At 38.3% G+C, this 18,398-nt stretch overlaps 4 protein-coding genes across 5 annotated transcripts; all 4 read right to left on the minus strand.

The window, feature by feature from the left end:
• Positions 1 to 479: 479 nt before the first annotated feature.
• LOC145907048 (neurexin-4-like) lies at positions 480 to 1,631 on the minus strand. The gene is made up of 5 exons (XM_082994488.1): positions 1,410 to 1,631; positions 1,269 to 1,359; positions 948 to 1,129; positions 729 to 858; positions 480 to 667 (listed from the first exon to the last, which is right to left on the minus strand). Exons 1-5 carry the CDS (start codon positions 1,629 to 1,631, stop codon positions 480 to 482), a joined length of 813 nt encoding a protein of 270 aa, XP_082850614.1.
• A 1,412-nt stretch (positions 1,632 to 3,043) lies between these two features.
• Positions 3,044 to 7,275, minus strand: LOC145905548 (uncharacterized). Its single transcript, XM_082992781.1, has 10 exons — positions 6,984 to 7,275; positions 6,552 to 6,610; positions 6,389 to 6,469; positions 6,121 to 6,231; positions 5,281 to 5,464; positions 4,832 to 4,958; positions 4,535 to 4,680; positions 4,249 to 4,398; positions 4,042 to 4,186; positions 3,044 to 3,971 (listed from the first exon to the last, which is right to left on the minus strand). Exons 1-10 carry the CDS (start codon positions 7,031 to 7,033, stop codon positions 3,516 to 3,518), a joined length of 1,509 nt encoding a protein of 502 aa, XP_082848907.1. The 5' UTR covers positions 7,034 to 7,275; the 3' UTR covers positions 3,044 to 3,515.
• A 780-nt stretch (positions 7,276 to 8,055) lies between these two features.
• On the minus strand, positions 8,056 to 11,643 carry LOC145905549 (uncharacterized). Its single transcript, XM_082992782.1, has 11 exons — positions 11,630 to 11,643; positions 11,333 to 11,385; positions 11,175 to 11,255; positions 10,909 to 11,019; positions 10,576 to 10,759; positions 10,293 to 10,419; positions 10,084 to 10,229; positions 9,052 to 9,201; positions 8,782 to 8,926; positions 8,194 to 8,718; positions 8,056 to 8,115 (listed from the first exon to the last, which is right to left on the minus strand). The coding sequence occupies exons 2-11, from the start codon at positions 11,346 to 11,348 to the stop codon at positions 8,095 to 8,097; spliced, it is 1,506 nt and encodes a 501-aa protein (XP_082848908.1). The 5' UTR covers positions 11,349 to 11,385; positions 11,630 to 11,643; the 3' UTR covers positions 8,056 to 8,094.
• A 779-nt stretch (positions 11,644 to 12,422) lies between these two features.
• On the minus strand, positions 12,423 to 18,118 carry LOC145905737 (protein-glutamine gamma-glutamyltransferase E-like). Of its 2 annotated transcripts, none has more exons than XM_082993016.1 (14): positions 18,039 to 18,118; positions 17,747 to 17,911; positions 17,408 to 17,593; positions 16,968 to 17,228; positions 16,608 to 16,852; positions 15,957 to 16,131; positions 15,505 to 15,699; positions 15,252 to 15,391; positions 14,719 to 14,875; positions 13,957 to 14,120; positions 13,648 to 13,777; positions 13,046 to 13,209; positions 12,833 to 12,966; positions 12,423 to 12,762 (listed from the first exon to the last, which is right to left on the minus strand). In XM_082993016.1, the coding sequence occupies exons 1-14, from the start codon at positions 18,061 to 18,063 to the stop codon at positions 12,618 to 12,620; spliced, it is 2,286 nt and encodes a 761-aa protein (XP_082849142.1). In that variant the 5' UTR covers positions 18,064 to 18,118; the 3' UTR covers positions 12,423 to 12,617. The 2 variants fall into 2 exon arrangements, with proteins under 2 accessions (XP_082849142.1, XP_082849141.1); XM_082993015.1 differs by having other exon boundaries at positions 15,499 to 15,699.
• Positions 18,119 to 18,398: the final 280 nt, after the last annotated feature.

Below are 18,398 nucleotides of genomic sequence, written 5' to 3' on the forward strand. Positions count from 1 at the left end.
AAGGACATTCTTTACCGTATGCTAAACATGTTTCTGAGTGGTTTGAAATGTTTGATTAAATGTTCGAAATAGTAAGTAGTAATATCACAAATCACATGTCATCTTGCCCTTGTTGTTATTAAACATGCAGTTCAAACCACATCACGTTAATTATGGACGATATATGTGTAGAACAGAAGTCATTTTTGAAAATTGTGATATTAATTGGTGGAAACAAATTTCATATTTAAACTGAAGAGTTATTGTGACAGAATGTACAAATGGTCAGAACAAAGCTCTTATTTGCAAAAAAATATGACAAACTTCAATTCAACAACAAAAGTACAACAACACTCTGCTCAAATATTTGCATCCAAAAAAAATGGAGTCGCGTGGGAAAATCAAGAAAAAGAAACAATAACCAAAAAAGCGTGAAACATTTACATGTGAAATGGTGAACCAACTGTCTTTTTGTACCGAAAGTTTGATTGCATTAACTTTTAAGCACTTCTCCAACACTCAAGCTTTCCAAGTGTGTGCCAACCAAACTCTCTTGAACCACCAGTGTCTCCAAATTGCATTGCAGTAACAGGAAGATCATCTTTATTGGTCAAATAACCTTCATCTGAAGTCATCACAGCAGAATTTTGGTCGCAGTTGCACTTGTTAGCGTTGTTACTACAAGATGCTGGAAACATACATTGTGAGTAAATTGTTCACAAAACCAAACCTCACGTATATCTGATCACCTGTTTCTCCACACGCACAGTAGTTATCTCTCTCACTTCCACCCAAGTTACGTTTAACAGTTCCATTTCTTGAAATCCATGCACCGTACAGAGTATTTCCACTGTGCAAAATACTTCCCTGGCACCGATACTAAACAAAATATGATATGTTTATATAAACAACTTTATTTCCAGAAATAAACGAGAATCGATGTTAAAAATGCTGGTCACATAATTTACTTTGATAAATTGTCTGCATTCTTGAGAAGCGTCAATCAACCCAATGATTTGTCTCATGGAGATATGGTAAGTTACATCTCTCTTGTAACATCTAGGAGCCTCGCAATTTCCAACAGAAGTTTCGTTTTCGCTGTCATGACCAACCAGTGTCTTCACGATTCTTCTATCCTCAATTATTTGAACTGAAATATTGTTTTAATTGAAGAAGTCTTGTTGTTTGTTTTCTGCACAAAATCAAATTTTAAATACGTTCGTGGAGTGTTGACTAAAATCGATGTTATCACAAACATCCATACATTTGCCCAGGAAAACAGATCTCACTTTGTTGACTCAGTTGATTCACTTTTTCTAGCAGTGCAAGCATCTCTGATACAGGACTTTCTCCCTTTTCACCTTTTATTCCCATTTCACCCTGAAAATTGTTGACACACACAAAAAAGATTTTTTTTCATTCAAGATTACCTTGGTGCCTTTTGGTCCTGTTGGACCCATTGGATCATGTTTTCCTGGTGGCCCAGCTGGCCCACGCGAAGAAGGTCCGACTGGTTGAACGCGATGTTGTGTGGAAAGTTGGTCGCCGCCGTAATATTGTATAATGGTTGTTCCCTTGCAGTTATAAGTAGGTTTTTCTATGGTTGCAACTGCTTGCAAAAATATTACCGCAAAAAAGCATAATCTGAGCATTTCTTGTTTCTATCGGTTTGAAAAGTATTGCAAGGATAACCTTAAAACAAATTTACAACATATTTGTTCCGACGTATTACTCAAACCTACATCCTTTCTGCGGTTGCAACTATTACATGCTAAATACCAATATTACTTTTTCGCAACTTTTAAAGCTCTTCTGGCCTACCAAATATTTTATGATTTGTTCGATGAAAGAAGTAATGCAATGCTTACGCATAGCAAGGCGGGATCGCCCCACTGCGCAGGCCCTTTATATTTGGCGATCACCGCTCTAATATTCTGATCATAAGGTTCACAGGCTTCGCAGCCAAGGCATTGCAGCCAAGCTGGATCAGCCACTTTTCCCGACAAGTCGGAGCGAGATCTGAAAAATCAAGCTCCCGGTGAGGTTTGAACTCACGACCTTGGGCTAACCAGGCCCAACGCTTGAGCTACAGGAGCTCAGTGGCTTCACGGGGTATATTGTGGCCAAGGTACACTGGTGCGCAAGCGCACAACTTGTCGGGCGACCTTCACATGCGTAGAGGATCTCCACCACCGTAATCAGACAACGCAGAAGTAATGCAATGCTCACGCATAGCAAGGCGGGATCGCCCCCGCCTTGGGTTGAGTTCAAACCTCACCGGGAGCTTGATTTTTCAGATCTCGCTCCGACTTGTCGGGAAAAGTGGCTGATCCAGCTTGGCTGCAATGCCTTGGCTGCGAAGCCTGTGAACCTTATGATTTGTTCCATTGCATTATTTTTCTATTTTCCCAATATTAGAAGGGTAAATCAGTATCCGAATCAGTTTTCTATATGTTTGTTTCTGCTATCCAGAATGCCTTCGATAGTTGGCTGTCTTTTGCTATGATAAAACCTCAACAAATGGAGGCGACGAGACTTACATGTATATATCACCTTCAAAACAATGTAAATATTTGATGACATATCAATACGACAGCAATTCTATCACGCTCGATAATCAATAGTTCGTTATAATTCCTTAACGTGTTTACGTGCTGTCTCGAAAGGTTTGCCTACAGTTCTTGAACTAAAGAGGGGTGTATATGATATGATATGGTTGGTTTTAGGGCCCATACTGAAGTCATCAATTGAAGTTTGTGTTGTCAAAATCTCTGATAACTTTATGACCAACAAAGACTTTGTAACAGATTTTTTAAACAAATCTTGTATAGAGTCACAAGATATCAAATATATCACAAACGTGGTAGCGTTTGGTAACACTGGAATCGAAAAGAAAAAAAAGAACTGAAATATTAGGGCGCCATGGCTGAACGAAGATCGTAACAGGAATATAAAACTAAAGTTTGACAAAACTATTTCAAACGACTTAGGAAATATATACATCATGCAATTAGTATTATATAATCACATATATATGTAAACATATTAGATGTATCATGTGGGTTAGATGTTATTTGCTTCAAGTCGAATTTTGCTCGCAAAACTTCTAAATGTGCAATGAATTATTCAATGGTGAATGTAAGTACGGACACTGGAACAAACAGACCAACTGCCAACTTCTCACAAATGTCAACAGGGACAAATACTTTTTTGTGAGAGTCGATACATCGTTACTTCCTCCGAACAACCGCCCCCGAAATTGGAAGATTAGAAAAATAGGGACAACCTTAAGTATTTTGTTGTACAAATGTTTCGAATAATGAATCAGTAAGATGCCTCTAAAAATCAAAAGAGTTCTTTTTTGGCCGAGGTATTCCAACTCCTTATGTGTGTGGAAATTATTTGACAAAAATAAATACAAATATAGGCCTCAGCCGAAGCCTTAAGCGACCTTAAAAACTTCCTAGTTAAAGAAATGGTTGCACTGATTTTTCAGGTTTGCTTTGCATAAAGGTGCGCTCCCGTACCAAGTGAACTCAAGTTCCCATGAGTCCACTTGAAATCATGATTGTGATGGAAACGCTGAAGGAAAATAGAAACACGAAGACGATCATAAGCAACACAATGTGGTACGTTAGGTGGAGAGTAAGATGGGAAAAAAGTATTAGGAGAGCATAAACTAAAATAACTGAACCAACAGAAAATGCTTGTTTTGTTGCGCTGGGATAACCAGTTGCTGGTCGTGGCCTGTTTTTAAACCACATTGCCTCAAGTTGAATAAACGCATATAGGAATAACCAGGAGACAAACAGCATCATGTACTCCTCGGACGGTATGAAGAACATCTCATACATCCGGCCAAAACCGGTTTGACCCGGTTTCAAGCCTTTTATGATCGTTCCGCACAAAGTCAACACTATTACCAAGAAACTGAGAACGGGAATGATTCGGAAATAGTGATGTATCCTCTTCCAAAACGGAAGGCTGAAAATCTGTGATGATAAAACCAATTAAATATTTAGAAAATCAAGTCGTCACATATTTGGAAAAGCAAGATAGCACCTGTGTAAAGGCAACAATGAATCCGAAACCGAGTGCAAACCTCGGCCAGTCACTGCTTCCACCAGCCTTCACTGGGTCTCCTGTTTGAACAGCTACTAAAGTTCCATGCACTAATACCCACACTTCATTCAACAGTCTCCAATATCTAAAGAAAGTCTGTATTTTTTAAAGTGAAAAGAAACCACATTTAAGTCATTTAAACTCCACCTGTTAAGATGCATGTCAGTGTAGATGAGACTTCCCTGCAGGAGAACTATAGCAGTGTGGAAAAAACCAAACGCGTGACCCCAAGTATTTTCCATCGGGTGATACCAGAAGGTGTAGATGGTTGCCCAGGAAAATGCAATGCCATGGTATCTAAGTGCAAAAACAGTATTAGGATTTCCAAGCTTTTAATACATATATGATTGGTATATAATGTAAAAAAGTCCAGTATCTTTATACACTGCTCATCAAGAGAACTGCAAAAGAAACAGATTTTCGCTAAACTTACTTTCTAATAAGTTCAATGGGAGTTGGATGTAGTCGAAGGTATTTAGCAAACTTGTCATCTGACTTCGGGTTGGGCCACATCAACATAAACCCACGGTCTTTGTATTCCATCAACAGGATGAAACATATCATCATTATCACCGAAGCCTGTGTTCGTCATGAGGGTAGGGGTTTGCATAATTTTGTTTTCAACTTTGTTTTTGAAAGTTAATACACTAAAGATAGTTATTTTAATGCATGTATGTTGGAACCAAATTGATATTACAAGCCCTGCGTGCGGTACAAATTATAGCTTGACCTGAGATGATGAAACAGCAACATCCTGAGCTGTAGCGTCATATGTCCAATGCGTTTGCACTAAGTGAAGAATGTGAAAGATTGCGTTGACGATCAATAGAGACCAGTTGAACCACCGCAGTTTAGTGCTAAAAAGTTAATTAGTTAGGGTATTACACTTCTTGCCGGAGAATCCAGTAAGAAACAAGTCGAGCAAAATAATAAAACGGTCAGTATTTTTCATGCTTGCTATCTCATCCTATGCTATAAAATATCCCCATCTGACCAACAAAACATACAAACAAGAAAAAAAATCTTTGCCTGCTAGTGTAAAAGCTAGCACAGTACCACAATCAACAGCTGCATTGATGAGACCTTACAGGTCGAAACAGTGCGTGTACACACTGTGTCTGCAGCTCTCCAACTAGAAAAAGTTATCATTTTATGTTTTACAAACCATAACACGCTTACTCGTATTTCGCGTGATCCTGCTTTTTAAACGCCATGATGAGCTGTGCTCTGTAAATAAGAGCCCATACAAAGATCTGATGCAGGCTGTACAGAAGCCAGACAACGCCTCGTGTTAATGTAGAAACCTGGTCCGGAGGAAGTTTCCACAAATACCAGGTCATCTCACAATAGCCAGTGTCACGTCCTGCAGATTAAACAGCTAACCAACCGACACAACAAAACAACAGCCTTGTTAGCAAAATACTACGCGTTTGGCATTATTTATGTTCAAGCTAATATGTCCTTGTAACACGACCAAACAAATAACTTTATGTGTACATAATGTTGGGAGTAAAAATATTTGAAAACCGAACGATGAATTATGTTTTTTTGCATCAGAATTCTTCATAAAATGTTCTGCATGTTCTGAGTAACTTGGCTGAACGATTTTTGTCACTTTGACAGACTTAGGAAACAAGAGCGGTTATACATTCATAGATTACACCGGTGCTACCCAACGCTCTTATTGCCACACCGTGCTGTATCCACAATGTATTTTTAGAAGGATCAATATACAGTATTTTGAACTTAGAATCATTCGGTCGTATTCCAGCTTTCAGAAAATCATATTTATCTTCATGGTTAGTACTGAAAATGTTGACGAAATCCACAATGCGCTATGATAAATACATGTCTGGCTGTGTCCATAATTTTTGATTATGCCTAGGGTATTGTTAAACGATGTAAAAATATATCACTGACCGCACATCTGCAATCGACTGGTTGTGTACCGGCGCATGCACGTGCACCAGAGTCACACAGTACACAAAATGACGTTACAAAAATAACAACAGAAAGTACCTGGCGCTAACGTATCGTTGCAACCATATGGCTCTGGAAGAAATCGTTGTTGTGTGTTATTTACGTCATCGTAGTAGTATCCAGATTGCGCATTCCAACCTTTTAAATTGCCTGTGTGCAAATTATATCAAGTTGTTGTATAAAATGCTTAATAGAGCGAAACATGTTTTCTAAAACTAGGAGCGTTGACACAAAGTTGTCATAGTAATATTCCTGAAATTGAATTGTGTATACAAACAGTTATTGTGTAATTGTTTTTCCGCCTTACCCCATACAAACATTCCACCGAGCCATACACCGATAAACAACATTGAAACGGTCCAAGCAGCAGCATCCTGTGGAAATTTACCTGCACAAAACGTCGCTTTACTTCAAAAGAACAAAATCTAAACAAATGAAACACATTTTTCGCCGCAATATGCGAAACATACCTTGCTCAGTCTTCACTGTATATCGCTTGGATTGGTCATTACGGTTGTCCGTACTAGACCTTCAAAGACATATACAATAATATTTTTAGAGAGAGAGAGGGGGGGTTTATTAGACATTTTATTCCAATATTTACCACCGAAGGTTATGCAGGTGCAAAAATCGGAACAGGTGGACGTGAGTGACATTTTGTTCAAACAGTGTACGTACAAACAAACTCTACGCGCCGCGGTTTGATAATGTCAACACATTGTTACGTAATGCTGACTGACTTTGCAAAGTGTTACGTTTTTCCGGTTTTGTTCCATGTCAAATTGTTTATTACAAGCGAATCATTGCGTTTATTCATACCCAACACGACTACCGTTAAGGTATGACTTTCACGACACACGCTAAACGTCAAATGTATCAATGGTACAAGTCTTGCTACTTACCGATGCTTTTGTTGTTGGCTTCTGTTTCTTTTCGTTACTTGAACCTCCATGATATGGTAAACTTAACCTACATTAGAGGAAACCATACAGCACATCAGTAATGCTGTATTACAAATGTCTTCTAATGCTTTCGAGTCGCGCCGTACTTGCTTTTAACACATTAATAATTAACTAGTTTCGAGCGTATCAAGCACCAAAATCGTACCGCAACTCGTTAATAACGTGCACATTTCAAAAACGTTTAGCTTAGTTTCCAGGTAGGAAGGACTTTTGTATCTCCACAAATTCTTTAGTTAATCGACTTAGTTTTACGTCATTGCACAAGCTGATTGCCCATTGTCTTATTGAACAATCTCGGCAAAGGTGACATCCAAGTAATCTGAAGGTCTGTACATAGCACTTGGTTATAACAACAGCTTTATATTACAACTATGACGACGGCGTGGGTTCCTCTCACGCTTCTAAGCTGACAATGTGGACTGACTGGTCGTAAACCTTACCAGTCGTTACTCGAATGAAATGTTTGCTTTCTAAATGCCTTCAAAGCCTGGTTTGTCACGTGATTTGTTGAATGGTTTGAGTTGGTATGTCACCGTAACCATGGTGATTTTGCTTGAAATTTATTATATCACGGTCCTGGATTTCTAAGAAACTTTTGCTGTTCAACTTTCGTGAATCAAAATGGATCCTGGTCGTGTCTTACACGAAACACCGTAAAACTGATTCGTAACAGCATATGTTTGTGGAGACATTCTCTTCATATAATGCATGCTCCGTTTTTTACAGCGACCGTATCACCAACGGCGTAAGAAAATGTCGGTTTATCGCTTCCAATACAGTTTTAATATCATTCACCGCACTTGTCGCAGCAAGAAAAATGAAGCAAGAAAAAGGCAGGAAAGTATTTATTCTTTCAAAAACTATTGCAGCAGTAACAACACTCAGTATAAAGTATAGTTTCGTATAAAATATATTCAAATTCCACCAATCAAGATGGCAAAGTGCGTAAAAGGTTCTAGAACGAAATGATTGTTTAATAAACAATAATATTATAATATAACAAATCATTGCAGCAAAGGATCCATTTGACGACCCAACTTTAAAACCCACGTCATTTGTGATCGTCCCTACCCTGTAAAAAAACAAGATTTTAAGTTTTGTTTTTATTGCTATACGATGTCTATGTGGCAAATAATCAGCCTGACTCAACTTCAGTGTTGTTGTTGACGTCGTTTTTAGAGCACACAGCACCAGAAGTGCACCCGTGCGCCATCACGCGGAAAGGACCAGAAAGTTGTTTAAAACCCATAATTGTGACGGAAACTCCGAAAGAAAATACAAACACGAAGACAATCATCATAACTAGAAAGTTGTAAGTCCAGCGGAGAGTCAGATGAGATCCCAATATGAAAAGGGCATAGATGATAACAATTAGTCCAACAGAAAATGCTTGTTTTGTTGCGTTGGGATAACTAGTTGCTGGTCGTGGCTTGTTCTTAAACCACATTGCCTCAAGTTGAATAAACGCATATAGGAAGAACCAGGAGACAAACAGCATCATGTACTCCTCGGATGGTATGAAGAACATCTCATACATCCGGCCAAAACCGGTTTGACCCGGTTTCGTACCCTTTACTAACGTTCCGCACAAAGTCAACACAATTACCAAGAAACTGAGAACAGGAATGATTCGGAAATAGTGATGTATCCTCTTCCAAAGCGGAAGGCTAAAAACCTGTAATACCAGATTTAAAAGTGGGAATTCAAACCATAATCTGCATGTTTAAGTAAGTTGCACCTGGGTAAAGGCGAAAATTAAGCCAAACCCGAAAGCAAATATTGGCCAAGCACTGCTTCCACCAGCCTTCACTGGGTCGCTTGTCTGAACAGCTACTAAAGTTCCATGCAACAATACCCAAGCCTCATTTAACAACCTCCAGTATCTGAATTGCAATAAATGCAAAAAACATCGGTCATATTACTTTCCATATAGTCTCTTATTTTGTGCCAGAAATGTAGTTTTAATGCGTTGCAATTAGGCGTGTCTGCATAGACAGCTATAACCTGCCTGTTAAGATGCATGTCAGTGTAGATGAGACTTCCCTGAAGAAGAACAATAGCAGTGTGGAAAAATCCAAACGCGTGACCCCAAGTATTTTCCATCGGATGATACCAGAAGGTGTAAATGGTTGCCCAGGAAAACGCAATTCCGTGGTATCTACAGATATATGCATATAGGAAGTTAAACTATTTTTGAATGTACTAACAAATATTTTAAAAAACCTCTTTAAAACAGCGTTATATGTTGAGTCGATCGTATATATTCAGAAAATATGTTAATTACTAACAGTAAGCCCGTTTACATGAACAATTGAAGCGAATTCAAATGCGCTTCGCTCAATCGCTCCTCACGTTTTTTTGCTCAAGAGGAGCGACGAAGCGCGCAATCCGTTCGAAAGGTGTTTTGTTTTATTAGGTTTGTCGCATTGCATTGGATAAATGATAAACATTAAGAGATAAATGCTTGACATAGGTTTTAAAGTTGTTTTAGGTGTAGACCGTCCACATTGCATGCAATGTGATGGATTCCAGCACACTTAAACTATATGATTCATTTCCTGATTCCATTTTGCACGGAATGCAGTTCAAGAGAACATCAATTATTTTGAGATGTTTGTTTATTTTACCACGTTCTTAGTCAATAAATCATATAAACACAGGCGAATTATGGATTGGTTTGGGATGTTTCAATTCGTCTGACTTCCGGACAATCCGATTCCCTTCCGGTCTCACATGAAACGGTCTTAGTATAGTACTTCTGGCGAATGCGAATTACGCGGGAAGATATGCATATATACAAACACTTTCACTTAATACCCCATAATTCATTGATTTTCGTTTGGTAGCAGCGTCTCAGTGATATGTGTTTGGTTGCTTAAACATTGCTAGTATTTACTGAGTTGGGTGTTACTTGTTGTAATCTGTTTATTCACATTCCAAGTGCGTACAAACCAATTTAATTATTGCCCAGACGCAGATAAAAATGCTTTAGATCCTGTAGCGCGGCGACAATGCCTTTATTGCACGTAGTAACACTTACTTTCTAATAAGTTCGATGGGAGCTGGATGCAGTCGAAGGTATTTGGCAAACTTGTCATCTGACCTCGGGTTGGGCCACATCAACATAAACCCACGGTCTTTGTATTCCATCAACAGAATAAAACATATCATCATTATCACCGAAGCCTGTGTTCGTTGTTTGTGCAAAAAAAAAGACTTTAAATTGTTCAAATTAGAAAAATATTTTACCTGAGATGATGAAACAGCAACATCCTGAGCTGTAGCGTCATATGTCCAATGCGTTTGTATCAAGTGGAGAATGTGAAAGATTGCGTTGACGATCAATAGAGACCAGTTGAACCATCGCAACTTCGAGCTTAAGAAATAAGGTTCGTAAAAATCTACCTATGGTCGCTACCAATTCCAACATTTCATTTTGAATATGTTGGAAGTTTTACTGATATTACAGATGACGGTGTTTCCGTGTTACTGCATATTTTGCCCTTTTATGTAAATTGTTACATTAACTTACTCGTATTTTGGCATTCCCTGATTTCGAAACGTCACGACCAGCTGAGCACGATAAATCAGAGCCCAGACAAAGACCTGATGCAAACAGTAGAGTATCCAAACCACGCCTCTTGTTAATGCAGAAGCCTTGGTCGGTGGAAGTTTCCAGAAATACCATGTAGCGGTGCAGTCTCCACTGTCACGACCTATCATTTTACCGATCAAAAATCGTGCGTTGCCATGACAACACAAACACGAAAATAGTTTGTTCAATATGAAACTTTAACCTTTCATTTTGCAATGCACGGTGAGTAAGAGTGTATAAAATGACTCAGGTTATTACATTACATTGTACCTGGCGCTAACGTATCGTTGCAACCATATGGCTCTGGAAGAAATCGTTGTCGTGTGTTATTTACATCATCGTAGTAGTATCCAGATTGCGCATTCCAACCTTTTGAATTGCCTGTATGCAAATTATAAATTTATTGGTTTATTCTCTTTTCTGTGTAATTTTGGGGTGGGGTAAAATGCTCCCAACTTGTCCCTCATGTGGTCGCTCAGTTACGTTTTTTGCCCACGTACGTTTTTTTGGTTATTATACTTACGCCTTATACTCACCCCATGCAAACATTCCACCGAGCCATGCAATGATGAAGAGCATTGAAACAATCCAAGCAATGAAGTCCTGCTTGCGTACTCCTGAAATAAGTGGTTTATAAACTACTTTGAGCTAAAAACTACGGTTATCCAAAATATTTCATAATCTTGTCTTTTACCTTTTAAAACCTCCATCTTCCGAGAATTGACCTTTTCAACATATGCATGAGAGCTAGACCAAATAAAATATGATGATTATTTTACCACAAGTTATCACATAGATTTAGTTCTTGGTAACTGTTAAAAAAAATTAGTAATTTGATTCATTTGTCACTAAAATAGTTGTTTGCGGTCTCATTGTTGTCAAATACCAAACATACTTTGTTAAAGTATATAAATTAAACCAAATTATTTTTTCTTTTATATTCCTGTACAATGACATAAATTTCATGTCGTTTGATAAAATGCAAACTCACCTTCGATTTCGATGTCGTCCTCTGTCTCTTTTTCTGATTTGAACCTCCATATTGCAGCAATTCAAAGACTTGTAGCACACAGAGTCCCTTTATTGCGTAACAAAGGTGCTGCTGTTCAAGTTAACAATCAAACAATCAGTTTAATAACTGATACACAGCAAAAAAAATGCTTTGAAATGACATTTTGGAAGATGCCTCGTAGTCCGTGAAGTGATGACGTAAATGTCGTGTCAAGTAACTTCGCTGCATGCGAGCTTTTAAATAGCAAGACGTGTCAAGTGGGTAAACGTCTTGTCATGCATCCATGAACCTTTTACCGTTGTTGTTTGATATTTGAGTATAAGTCATTGCTGTTATAGGTAACTTACAGCATGCATAAGCTAGTTTCATTTTGCTTCTGCAAAGTGCATTCACGCAAAATTGAGCATTATTTGTTTACTATATTGTTTTTTTCTAAATGTGGTTATGATGTCAACAGGACAGGTTGACAACATAATATGCTATATACGGAGTACCTTTTGCTGCATAAGTATGTAGAGGGCGAAAACATTTTAGCAAATTTATTGCAAGTATTTCAGACTGACAAACACCGGTGTTTGCATGTTTTTTAGTGTACAGTGGCTCTTTAACTTTTAGCGTGCGCACTTGGAATGGTCCATCGCGCTTGCTGTAACACCAATTATTCAATCACATTTGTTTCCATGTTTACAATTGCAAGAAGCTAAAGGCTGACTTAACTTGTTATTTACCTCCGAAGATTCTATGATTTTCTGTTTAAATTGATAAAACGCCGTTCAAACGAAACTGTATTGAAACCACAAAGTTTGCGACTGGAAACAATTAAAATACAATGGTCGAAAAGCGCTATTCTGCAGACTATATTTGCTAATCCAACGACAGATTCGGACACAATTTTTCACAACCTCGCAAGCTGTACCGTTTATAGCATTCCAACTGTTCATTTACCACAACTTAAAAACAGATAATGTTACTCCACTTCGACAGTCTTGTATGCTTTTATGTTCATTATTTCCATGGCATCAAAGTCGGCCATGAGTCTAACATATCCAAGTTTGTAGGGTTTGATTTCCATGATTTCGCTCTCGTAAGTTTCGCCGGGCGCAATAGGACGACTGCAATGAACAAGCGAACAAACAGATGAAATGCGGCTTTTATGTTAAAAAAAGGAAGAAACAAACGTACGTTGCTTTAACAGAAGCCCCGTAAAATCCAGAACCTTCGATTGAGAACTCTCCAGTGGTGAGAGCAACTGGCAATGGGTTGGTGATGACCAACTGAATTTGGCAGTATTTGTTTCTGACCAATTTGTCGTCGCACTGCTCATGAACAATTATAAGCGTAATATAATTTTTGTAAATGGTTACAAGAAACCTTTTGGTAAATAGTATATGCTACCTTAATTTCCATGCAGTCGGAACTCTTAATGTTGAAGTCAAATGTATCAACGTACAACTTGTTTGTCTGCTTGACGCGTATTGTTGTTGTGACAAGAACCGCGTTTTCATCCACCAGCTGCCTTCCGTACTGATTAAAATCCACCGCAATGGTCTTCTGGTTTACTGAAAAATGTATTTAAGCAAATGATGTGCGCTTCTAGCCAGGTGATGCCCAACATTTTTTACTGACGTCACACTTTCACAAACTGGCGGTATACTTCAAACCAATGTCTAAATAGTCAAACAGAACTGTAGCAACATCAAAAATTGCAAAAAATTGAAAGGTTATTTACAAAGCACTTGTTTATAAAAATATTTCTAAAAATCGTCCTGGTTCATTCACACCGCGGAACACTTGACTTCATCTCGCTTTCTAAACCAATCAAACTACTTTGTGCGTTGGCAACCTTGCTGCAGAAAACTCAAGCTTGAAAAAAGCATTGACTTCATAAACAAAAAATATGGCGTTTCTCACCAACTTGCCATTATGTTCTTCTCAAATATATATTGCACTCTTTGGTGTTTCAAGCCTGAATGCATGGTCACCCTTAAATACATTACCTGCTCCACCATTAAGCTTAACTTCTTGCTTCTCACAAGTAATGAGGCCACGTCTCAGACCAGTGTTCAGCAGTGTGTGCATCACAGTAGTAATTGTTATGTCACGGTTTTCTGACGTAGTGTTTGTCACCTGTACGCAAGCAATTTATTTGTAACCTGTATGCAATGATTCATATTTGTAGGCTACAATGATTAGCATTGTATTTTGACCAAAACAATCACATTTTTTAAATGTTCATGTTACACATTTTTCTACATAACAAATAATAAACTAATTATTTTCAGAATAATATGCAGAATGGAAATTACCTGCACATTCACTGATACAGTCTTGCCGTTAATCGCTTTTCCGACCAACGAAGTTTTAATCGTAAAAGCTCCTTCATCCTCGATAACTTTGAACTTGTCGTGATAATCTGCTTTCTTTCCATGGGCATAAGCTCGTTCGAAAGCTGTTCGCTCGCCAAGAGAACCTAAATGGCGATAATAGCGTTGGGTTTTACGACACTAATTGTTTCGTTGCTTGTTGAGCTGTATAGGGCAACTTTATTGCGGTACAAAAAAGTATCGAATACCCCATATGATGGTAATTTATTTTACAGGCATTGTATGTAATACGAGATTGGTGTAAATTATAGCAAACGTACACTTTGATTCTTCAAATGCCATGAAATATGTAATTTGACACAAATGCCAAATATATCGTAATTGTGACAGATTCAAGCGCCTTTTTTATTTATTTTTACGACCCCTGCCTGTTGTTAATACATGAATTTCGTGACGTATAACCTAACGGCATTTATATGGTCATCGTGGTATTCTATCTAGCAACGCCTTCCATTGTAGGGAGTGCACGGCCTTCCTTTATGCTTCCAAGTTTAGTTTTATTTATTTTATGGATTCAAGTATAGCTTTCAGTGTTTATATTTGTTTGTTTATATTGGCAGAAATTAATAATGCACGAGCAGACGAAATCTATTTTTCAGTCATTTAATAAACTCGCTTGCTTCAGTCTGAACATTTTGTTTCAAACAATTAAATTTTGGCTGGAAACAAATGGTGACTTTTTACCTTCCTCGAACTTATATTGATCAGTCAAATCCTCCCGCTCATAGGATCCAACAGCTTTTGTGCTGATTTTTCTTCCCACATCATGCGTGTTCCTCTTCAACAATGCAACCACTTCCCCATACTTGTCTACTTTCCACTTAAGGACGTCGGCGTTAACCTACGTTAAGTTTGAAGCAAATGCGTTACACTAAATTCTAACGTAACATTGAATACAAATTAGCCTGTTGTTTAGGATTGGCCGAAATGGAATGCTTTGTGTCACAGTCGTCAAACACTTTGTGAAGTTTGTTACTGGTATGATGGGTTTAGGAGTGAGAATTACGACATATGGAACAATTGGCACCAGAACATGTTGAAGATTTACTCCCATCTTATTGCATGTATTGCAGTATAGGTTGTATTTAGAGCCCTAGCATAATACGATGCGTATGCATGAATCTTATGTCAGTCAACGATAACATGTTGGTTATGCAACGCCTTGCTTTCATTTCACACCTCTAGATGAACTATAGAAAAAAAATCGTTTTAGTCACCTCTCCAAAAATGAAGTTTGTGTCAAAACCAATATAAATTTCTCCATTTTTGATTGCGGAGACTGGAGCTGGCCCGCATTGCATCAACTTGTTGCTTACTTCTTGTGGAGTTCCGTCCAAGGCTTGCCACCCATTATAACCTGCTCAAAAACATAGTGCGTTCTGATTATCGTCGGCCAGAGTTTAATTTGATACCATTCGAAAAAAAAGGTCTGAAAACTGAAAATTTTGTAAAATCTAAATTTGCCTTTGCCTTGAGGTAAGTCGGGCCGTCTGAAGTAACCCTCGTTCCATACATGAAAGTTCCATATGGAATCTCCACTACTCGTCAGATCCGATTCAACCCCGTCTTCGTCGTAAAACTGATCAATAGTCATATTGTATTCCATGTCGTGTGCAGATCGAAAGTTGGTGACAGGTCGTGATGCAATGCCGATAGCTCTGAGAACTGTAATGCGAAAAGGTCTGAAGTTTTAAATCGAAAAACGACTTTGTATTTTGAGTTTGTGAAGAAAATTTTATAAAACTTAAAGGTCTGTTATTTGATAATGCTGGCTATTTTATTTCTGTCCTGGTGAAAAGCAAAAGCAACTTTTTGCAAGGATTTCTTCGATTTTCTAGTTCAAAAACGGAACAAAAAGTTCATTTAAAATTTAAAGTGATCTTACAACTTATGTAAATTTCACACTTTTATTTCCATATTACCAGTTGTTAAAACACCAGCAAAGACCCAGCATTGGCCATATTTAACAGAGCTCTCCTTTTCATTCCACAACTTCAAAAGTTTAGCACTTCCACTCCAAAACGATGGATTTTTGCCTCCTCTGTAATCTCCCGACCAATCTCCGAAAATTACGCCGTTGCCATCGGAACTGTTTACCTAAAAAACAATGGAGGGACGTCGATAAATCAACATTATAATGCACAGGACCCCCCTATTGCTTATACATTATTTTTGTGACGCAGACGATATAGTTTTAGCTTTTTTCGGCCAAATTGTTTTCTGTTTGGTCCGACTCCAGGGGGTGCCAAGTTAGGTACTCACGGCAACTGCGTGGTCGCACCAAAGTGGCAATTTTGCATGGATATTCACCTGGCAAGATCGTATAGCAAATAACCAATGTTATATCGTTAACACTATTAACTGGAAACACTAGTCCTGTCTGCATCTTACTGAAAACATTGTTAGCTCTATTACCTTATAATTGCTTCAAAATGATAGGCGGAAGTGGCACACATCAAACGTGCTACTTTTTGCTTTTTTAACCTGCGTTAAATACCTTCCAGGCTCTATGTAAAGATTTCTTACAATGCCCACCTACTTGTAGTTGTGTAACAAACGATTCCATCACTAACCATTGCAGACAACACACGGCTGCAGTAGATAGGCGAGGAACGCTTTAACAAACTTCGTTCTGGGTTGCTCTTCGCCCTTGAATCAACTCGAAGCAATTTAAGGGCAATGTCCAAAATTCCTTCATCAAACTGCCCAAACGACCACTCCATAGGCGAGAAGTTGTGCCAAGCTCCACGATAAAGAAGTCCGACATCATTTAGAACGTACTCATGCCGAGTTTTGTTTTCCATGTAACAATCGTCAGCTATGAAGTACAAGTGGTAAGATAACTGTCGACGATAGGAGTAACACTTTTGCTTCCGATAGTTGTATTGCGGGCATTTAAGCTTATACACAGCAGGCCAATATTTTGTGCATACCTGGACTGAAGGGGTTGAAGATGACGATGATGTCAGGTTTTGTTGTACGTTCCGTCTTCTTTCCATCCTCAAGCTCACTCGTGATCTCGACCGTGAGTTTGTAGCGACCGATGATCGCGTCAGATGGGATGTTGATGTCCACACTTATCTTCTTCAACTCGTCATCTTGGTTCAGAAGCATGCACGACCATTTGCTTCCTTGAATTAAGTCATTCACCGGCAATCTGAGTTTGGTTTCATTTGCGTACTTTGGATTGTTACCTGGAAGGAAGGCAACAACAAAACAGTTACGCCTACCTAGAATACACGGCATTGAGCCATGATTATATAGCACCCAGCTGCAACGCCAGTATGAAGTTTTAAAAGTGAGTTGTACACAATTGCAAATGCACATAAACGCAATATCACTCAGACCCGCCAAAATGGATGAGAGGTAATACCAATAGAAAACTCAATGGATATCTCGTCTTTGGCTGGCAGAAACTCTCTGTTTTTGAAGTATATATCGATAGCAAAGCGAGCCGCTCTCCTCACGATCAGGTTCTTGTGAACGTATTCGTTAGTGTGGTATTTCATTTCGTTTTCCTTCTTCCTATAATCGATTTGGGCCACTTGAAGTATTTCACCTGTGCACAAAAAATCTGTTGAGATGTACATAGACCTTTTCTCAATAATCAGAAAAATACAGGTGTAAAACGATGGCAAAATCTGACGAAGTTATAAAATTTAAATTTTAAAAAGTTTGTGTCAGATTAATTAACACACAACAACATATTTACTCGGTGGTGAAGTTTTTACTCGCTCCAGCCATTCTTTTACAGTCGCCTCATCCACTTTTTCGTAAACATATCCGTCCAGCAAATAGGGATTTCGGTCTATGTAATCCACCAAAAACCTGGGGTGCTTGTCAAGATACTCAGAAACGTACTCGGAATCTCCTTCTTCTACAATATAATATTATCGATATAAAGTATTTGCTAGTCGTAATACATGTGCACACATTGGACATTTAATGATTTTGCAATTACATAAACTGTTACAGATAATCTAATTCGTAAACTGATTATTTACCTTCAGAGCTGTTTGCGTTGCCCATGGCTTGTTCAAACTGCAGCAATTTAAAGAAGTTAACCACAAACACAATGTTGGTTTTGTCTGTACAAAAATGTGGTATGACTACTTTCCAGAGCAATATGTTTTACCAGGTTAACTGGAAGCGTTCGCCACAAAATTAAATGAAATACTACCTAGCATTCTACACAACTTATAAGCTTGCAATACAGGTCGGACAATGTAAATGCCCCTTTGCTATCAATATATTCTTGCCCTTAGGCTGACACTACACTGAAACACAGTAAAGTGTCTGACAAGTAGTAAAATGTTATTGTATATACCAGCCTGTCACGTAAGAATGGAAACCGTTCAGCCGTT

The sequence above is a fragment of the Ascidia mentula genome, chromosome 6 (assembly GCF_947561715.1).
Source record: "Ascidia mentula chromosome 6, kaAscMent1.1, whole genome shotgun sequence".
Lineage (NCBI taxonomy): Eukaryota > Metazoa > Chordata > Ascidiacea > Phlebobranchia > Ascidiidae > Ascidia > Ascidia mentula.